General features: G+C 44.0%; 1 protein-coding gene across 7 annotated transcripts in view; it reads right to left on the reverse strand.

Annotated features, from left to right (window-relative positions):
* Positions 1–7,165, reverse strand: part of LOC147607571 (ATP phosphoribosyltransferase 1, chloroplastic-like) — a 64,074-nt gene extending 56,909 nt beyond the window's left edge. For 6 of the 7 annotated variants that reach the window (XM_086790548.1, XM_086790547.1, XM_086790545.1 and 3 more), the window contains exons 1-2: positions 7,030–7,165; positions 6,820–6,920 (exon numbers count right to left, since the gene is read on the reverse strand). In XM_086790548.1, coding sequence (XP_086646674.1) covers positions 6,820–6,920; positions 7,030–7,078 — 150 coding nt within the window. In that variant the 5' untranslated portion in view covers positions 7,079–7,165. The remainder of the gene's footprint in view (positions 1–6,819; positions 6,921–7,029) is intronic. The other variant, XM_086790549.1, reaches the window with a different exon arrangement.
* Between the last annotated feature and the right edge of the window lie 309 nt (positions 7,166–7,474).

Below are 7,474 nucleotides of genomic sequence, written 5' to 3' on the forward strand. Positions count from 1 at the left end.
ATTGGAGAAAATGTCCTAAGCGGAGCACCGAACAGGGTGAAGATTCCTCAGCAGTAACCGTGAAGACTCCAGCTTTTGTGCACTTGGAGATTATGGACACCGGTGTTTCATCTTCTTCGAGCAGGGAGGCCGTTGGACTCACCGCTAGGGACACTCGGAACTAGATTCTAGACAGTGGAACTCTCAGCACACTCTCTTCCAGGTTCTCAATTAGGTGATGTGTGGCAGTTTCATCATGACCACTTGAGTGTGGATACGGTGCGTCGGGCTTTCCGAGACCAGATGGTGAATGGCTTGCCAGATGTTGGCAGTAGTAGGCAGGGACATTCCAGTTCTTGTGTTCGTCCGTCAGAGGAGCCTTTACAAGTGAACTATGATCTGATGTCTCGTATCATTCGGGACAAAGAGCCTTCTGCAATTGAGGAAGCTCTTTCCCCCGGGGGACTTGTAGGAAAGCCATGCAAGTGGCAAATGGTGACTTGCAAGATGAGGTGTATGTTGAGCCCAACCTTTGAGGTTCCAGGTTCAGAGGGGGTGGTTTACAGGTTCTGGAAGGCCTTGAATGGTCTTCAGCAAGTTCCCAAAACTTGGCATACCAAAGTCACAGTTGATGATCCTTGTCAAAGTTACAGTTGATGATCCTTGTGAGCAGGTTGATGCCTCTTTGTATTGGAAGCAGTTTTGCCATGTGCATCAAAGATGCCATGGACATTCTCAGGTGCTGGTCCAGAAAAGGCAGCCAGATAAAGAGAATGAACCAGATAGAGTTAGGATTTGAGCACAAGAGGACAAGTGTGGACTCAAAGCAAGGCCTGGAGGGCTTCTTGACAGTGCGTTAGAAGCAAGGATGGCTGGTCGGCTGACCCAGAGGACAAGGCAGCAGCCGGCGCATCATGGGCAAGGGGAATATTCAGGTCGGGCAGCGCTGAAGGGGATTTATGGAAGGTGGACTGGCAAACCAGCAGTCGGCCAGTTGGCCAAGCCTTAGAGAAGTCCTATAAAAGGGACCATGTGCTCATCATTGTACTCATTCAATCCTCTAGGGATTGGGTCTTTAGGAGTCCAAGTAGGGACCAGGATTTTGGTGTTTATCACCCTTTTATGAAGACAACCTAGGGCTGTAGCAAAGTACCCTTTTTGTACTATATCAATATACTGAATTTCCAGCATATCTCTCTCTCTCTCTCTACTCTCTCTCTCCATATCTGCGTTTTGCATCAGTATGTTCCAGGAGTGTTTAGGGCTGAAAGAAGACCCCCAGAGCTTTTGCATGTTACAGGCTTGGTTCATTGATTTGGTTGCTGAACACCAGATTGGACTTGAGCTTCCCAGTGGGGCTCTAGAGCTCATTTCTACATACGCCTTTGAAGACTCATTGGGACGCAAGATTGCAGATCTTGCAGTTTTTGCAATGTACGAAGGATCTTGGACTCTTCTATGATACTAGAGGGGGAACGACGGATGGAGTCTGACTCCACGATTGGAGTGACTCAGATTGGGGAGGAGATCCAGACACGAGGAGATTTACATCACGCTATTGTTTTACCCTCGGCTCAAGAGCTATTTCATGATGGAACAGCAAGAGGCAGCCAACTATTGCCTTGTCGTCTATAGAGGCAGAGTATCGGCCTGCTTGTGGTGTTGCTTGCGAGGTGGTGCGGTTGCAGAGGTTACATGGCGAGATTGGGTTTCCACAAGAGGAGCCCACATTCATCCAGAGTCACTTTGTTCATTAGAAGTTTTTTGCTAATGACATCTTGCTAGAGTTTTGTTCGACGCAACACAATGCAGCTAACTTCTTCACGAAGTCTCTACCTCAGGCTATGCTTCGGCAGCACTCCAACTCACTGGGATTGGTTCCACATTCAGGAGCTGAGAGGGGATAGCAATCATCTCCTATCTGTACATTACACACTAAGGCCTCTATCGTGGGTGTGCTCGCCCACTAGGTGTTTCGCCATTTTTCCCTTATTATTCCATGTATTTTTCCCATTTTTCTGGGTCGTGGATGCCTGTCTGCACTGCCCGACTCTATCTATGGTGGCCGACTGCTGTATGTCTCCTGGCCAACTGGCTATTTGCCAGTCGTGGACACCCTTGCAGCCTATCGACTGATTTAGAGCTAGCCGACCGGTGCTGTAGGGTGGTATAAATACCACCCTTGCCCCCACCTCCCACATTGTACCGGATCTATTGTATATAGAGCAGAGTTCATACAACTTCTCGCTCTCTCTCTCTTCTGTGTTCGTTCTTTCACACTTAGTCCTGCGTTTTCAAGCTGGTGGTTCTCGTGTTTGCTCATCTTCATCGTGGAGTCTTGCTGCGTGTGCTGTCAGTTGTTTGTCTCATATCCGCTGCGTATTCCGACATGTTCTCGGGTGTGACCGAGCTTTTTGTTGTAGGAGCATTTCAGGGCTTTTCCAATTCCCTTGCCTTTGCCTTTTCCGTAGAAAGCTTTGTCGAAGTTGAATCCTGCCTGATAGATCCTTATGATGACGATCTTCGTCTATAAGGATAGCGGGCCACTCGGAGAACTCCTAGACTCTCCAAAAATCTACTAACTAGTAAGCAAAACTCCTTTCGTGTTGTCGTCATCTGGCGGAGCTTTTAAAGCAGTGAGCTGCTCGATGATTTGAGCCTAATGTGCTTAAATGTTCTTGAAGAGATTCAAATTCTTTCATTTTTGTACCATAAAACTTCTTATTTAAGAAAACCTTGGAATTATTAATTTTATTTCCAAAAAGATTTTCTAACTTATCCCATTCCGCATTTGTCGGCTTATCAATGTCAAGATGATGGATGACATTGGCAGCGAGTCCAAGGCCGTTGTGTGCCAATGCCTTGTCATTTTGGTCATTCCAAGCTTGAACTTGCCCAAATGTTTCTACACCTTTTGGTTTCTTATTTAAGGCTTTCACCACGTTCCACATTCCATCATGCATCAAGAGCAACCTAATCTTTGTTTGTCAAATGGTGAAGTTATTGCCTCAAATACTTTCTAAGGTGATACCCAATCTCTGGGAGTCCATGGTGGCATAGAGGAGGCTTTCAACATCAGTAGATAGCAGCACAGATGCAGTAGAGAACAGGCAAGAGGGCATTGTTCACTAAGAGCTAAGTGGCGATTGCAGTATCAGCAACAATAGACGAGCCTTCTGGGCAAACGGGGAGCATGGCCATCATGGTGGCAAAAGCGAGATCATCGGCCAATAGTTGGTGCAGATGCAATCAAAGGCAGAAGCATAGGCAGCAATAGATGCTAGCTAGCAATTCTCCACCTAGCGTTGACAGACGACAACAATAGGCGAAGGCAATGGGCAAGTCAACACTTCTGTTAATTGGTATCCACAACATAGGTGGCAGGCACGCGACCCTGATAGATGGCAATAGTAGCAGTGTCAACAGCATCGAGTTGGAAGGATGAAGCACTAGGCTGAGTTCAGATCTGACAAGTGGCGCTAGGATCCTAAAACCGACACTAGGTTGCCGTAAACGGTGACAATATGCCCCACGAACAGCGATAGCTTACTAGAGTGGTCAACTAATGGTGAGAAGGTCAAGGCGGTAGGCTAGAATCTTGCTCTGACACCATTTGTCACTTTAGGATTAGAGAGGAGCACCTAAGGTGGTTGATGCTTAAGAACCATGTTGTGCATAGATGGTGATAGAGAGAGAGAGAGAGAGAGAGGGAGAGAGAGAGAGAGAAATGAAATGAAATGAAATGAAATGATATATTAACGTCTTCAAAAGGCCAAAATGACCTATGAGACCAAAAAGGTTACAACAATTGGTGGATCTGATACAATGTCTGTGTAAGGAAAGCTAAAAACAACTAAACAACTAACTGAAACTGAAACAACTATGAGGAAAAGTACGGTACCAGGAACGCCTAATGGATAACATCTAGGAGGAAAACTCCAGCAACAAAGGTAAGCATCATACACATCACTATCCAAAGATGTCTCTCATCGGTCGATGGCGGATATCCTCAATGTCCTCCATGGTGAGAGAGAGAGAGAGAGAGAGAATACTCAAGAGGGATGTGTTGCATGACTCAATGATTCTATTGATTGATGAATAAAAGCTTACACCAAGTACATTATATTAGACTTTAAAGCCTTATCTTTGACACATCACATTGACTCGAACAATGAGACATGGCTAGGCCTATGACATCACTACTTATCACATTCACACATAAAATAGCTATAAGAGGTTGTTCACACACACTTATTCACATAAGTGAGGCTTCACACACACATACAAAGGATGTTCACACGCAGATACAAGAAGGTACACACACATGAAGACTCCAAAACCCAACAACCCACACACATGAAGACTCCGAAACCCAACAATGCCACGTCAATCCCAAGCAAGTTTGTGCACCTGCTTAGACTCTTGTTTCAATAAGTTTTCATTAGACCGAGTGTTTTGCCTTGGGGGTTTGCCAATTTTGTTTTAAGAATACATTGCTTAGACTTTGATTTTGATGAGACACAAGCATATGAAACCTCTATACATACAAACAACATCATTCTTATGAAAAATAAAGTAAAGCTGAAGTTCAAAGTAATGGCTATCATAATCAAGATCAAACAAGAAAACAACATCATTCTTATGAAAAATAAAGTAAAGCTGAAGTTCAAAGTAATGGCTAGCATAATCAAGATCAAACAAGAAATAACTATAGAGAACGAGAAATCTCGTCTTGGATATATTTAGAAAAGATAAGATAATTTATCTTCAAAATTTCTAGAGACTTGCTCCAAGGATGGAGCCTTTTGAAGGAGGGACCAATGTGACGCCTCATTTTTTAATGATGTTAAATCTTAACAATTATATTAAATTAAAAGATTGGATATTGTACACAAGACAACCTATGCAAGAACTACAAAGCTATGCAGGGTAAAGATGTTGAGCATTTTATTGATTAGAGATAAAGATTAATAGAAATAAAAATTAATAGAAAGAAAGATTATTCGAGATAAAGATAAGTGACATCTCCCTCTTTCTTTTAGATATGATATTTGATATTTATTTTGTTTTAGGTTTTATTAATAAAGAGAGCTGGCTCCTGATTGAAATCTGGTTTGAAACTGTTCTGAAGAATACTAATCATGACTAATCATCTTTCTAGATTAGGATTCTTGATTGAAATCTGGCTCCTGATTGAAATCTGGTTTGAAACTGTTCTGAAGAATACTAATCATGACTAATCATCTTTCTAGATTAGGATTCTTGATTTGACGAGTTGCATATGATTGAAGCTTAAATCAAGACTGTAATGATGATTCAAATCGAAATCAAAATCAAGATTATGTTTCTGAACAACATTGAAAATTTTACTGTGGTGCAAGTGAGAGTGAGAGAGTGATAAGTCCTGTACAGAGGCAGATGAACCTCTCTGAAGGTATCAACATGGTATCAGCGCCACCAGGGCTGGATCAAGTGTGATTAGGAGGAGTTTAGTGTAGGCTTACTTTCTTTAATATCCATTCATTGTACAGTCCTCCCCATCTGTTCCATTAGAAGTAGCAAAGAGAACAAGAGAGAAGTGAGAAAAACATTTGCAAGAGCAATGAGGCTTGCTCAAACAACGGTGGGCCCTCGACGAGTGACCTTAGTAGCTTAGTGCATTGACAACTCCAGTTTACGATCGGACCAACACACCTTGAAGAAGAAGATGAATCAACAGCAGGTCATTCTCCAAGAGAGAGAGAGTGTGATTAGTCCTCTGTGGAGGCGACATTGAACCTCTTTCGAAAAAGCAAGTGTGAGAGAGAGAGAGAGAGAGAGAGAGAGAGAGAGAGAGATTACAGCTGGTTGAGTGGTCTCACAGGTACCCACATGTGCAATTGTACTGCCATACATGTCACGGAAAAGAGTGTACTCCCATTCTTAAAATGGAAATGCTCTCTGTTTCTTTTTTTTGCAATTCTGTTATTTCTGCATATTCAGTTCTTTCCATGAATTGGAGCCTCACATTGGTCATCCATGGGCAGGTTTCCTATTAATCCACACACTCATTCAACAGGGAGGCCTCTGGACCAGCGAGACATATTTGTGATCAAAACAGACCTCAGATCCTTCATACTCCGCTCACGTGTCTCTACAAAAAGGGGGTAGCCCAAAGCCCACAGGCAGCAAACATGGGCCATTTGACTAGGAGTCTTACCCCCTGTTTCATAGCTCACGGAGGCCAACAGGAACATTTGACTAGCAGCCTGATCCCCTAGCCATAGGCCCGGGTGGGTCCCATTTGACCTCTACTATCCATAGCCAGGATGGGCCCATGTGACTGATCCCCTGTCTGTGGCCCATAGGCACATGTGACCAATCCACTGTCTATAGCCATGGCCCCATGTAACCAATATGTCCCAACCATGGGTCCATATGACTGAATAAGTATCCGTAGCCCATAAGCAGCCAAGATGGCTCTAATTTGACAGAGTTCCAAGCCCATTGCCCATGGGAAGCAACCAAGGTGGGACCATTTGTCAGATCCCTAATCCCCTATCACGTAGTCCTTGGGCAATCAAGATCAAAGATCAATCCATTTGGTTGGCAAGGACCAGAACCCATGAAACCATCTGACTTATCCCCAAGGGGAAACAAAGATGGTGTGTAGCAAAAAGCCATCAGGAGGCCTTTCCTGGAGGTGAGGGAGGTGACCAGAGGGAGGCCTCCCAGCCGTGATGGTCACGGTGGTGCACAGTTCAATGCTTTACACGCACACTTGAGCCCTAGCCTTACCAAATTGCAGAATCCTCACACGAATATACAAAGATTGAGGACTTTGGTAAACACAGGAGGTACCTCCAGCAAACGGAGCGTGTCTTCTGCCATCCTGCCCTTGCTGGGAAGAGCCAGGCGTACAACCGAGCGGTCGTTTTTCTGCGGCGCCGGGTTATACGAACCTGCATCAGCGTGCGGCCCCAAGTCACGCCCACAGAGGAAGCGTGGACGAAACCCTAGGGAGCAAAACAGAAAACCCTCTATATATATATAAAAATCAGTATTAATAACCTGCAATGGTGGCCTGGGGCTGGACGATGGTAGTGAGATGGAGAAGCATAGCGGAAGTGAGAGGGCTCGCCCTTGGGAAGTATAAGAAGAAAAGCAAGGCAGAAAACTACAATTCTTGAAATGAGAAATGATTAACGTAGAAATATTGAAACTAGGATACTTATAGCAAAGGTTTGGCGGCTTTAATTGACATATCTCAAAGGCAAAGTTCAGAACGAACATGAATCTATAAACATACTTGGAGAGGGTGCTAGAGGTGCGTTCACAATCGATGAACCGCATGCCTCCACTTATGATCGATGGAGATCTTGAAGTACCTCGTAAAAAGGATAATTACAAATTGGTTAGTATATTTGAATCTGAGTTACACGTCGTTGTTCAAGTCATACTAATTTTATACTTGTTTGTGTGAGTGAAAAAAACCATACATAAATTATGGCGGGGA

The sequence above is a fragment of the Cibotium barometz genome, chromosome 55, assembly GCF_041138505.1.
Source record: "Cibotium barometz isolate CiBa-2024 chromosome 55, ASM4113850v1, whole genome shotgun sequence".
NCBI classification, from domain to species: Eukaryota; Viridiplantae; Streptophyta; class Polypodiopsida; order Cyatheales; family Cibotiaceae; genus Cibotium; species Cibotium barometz.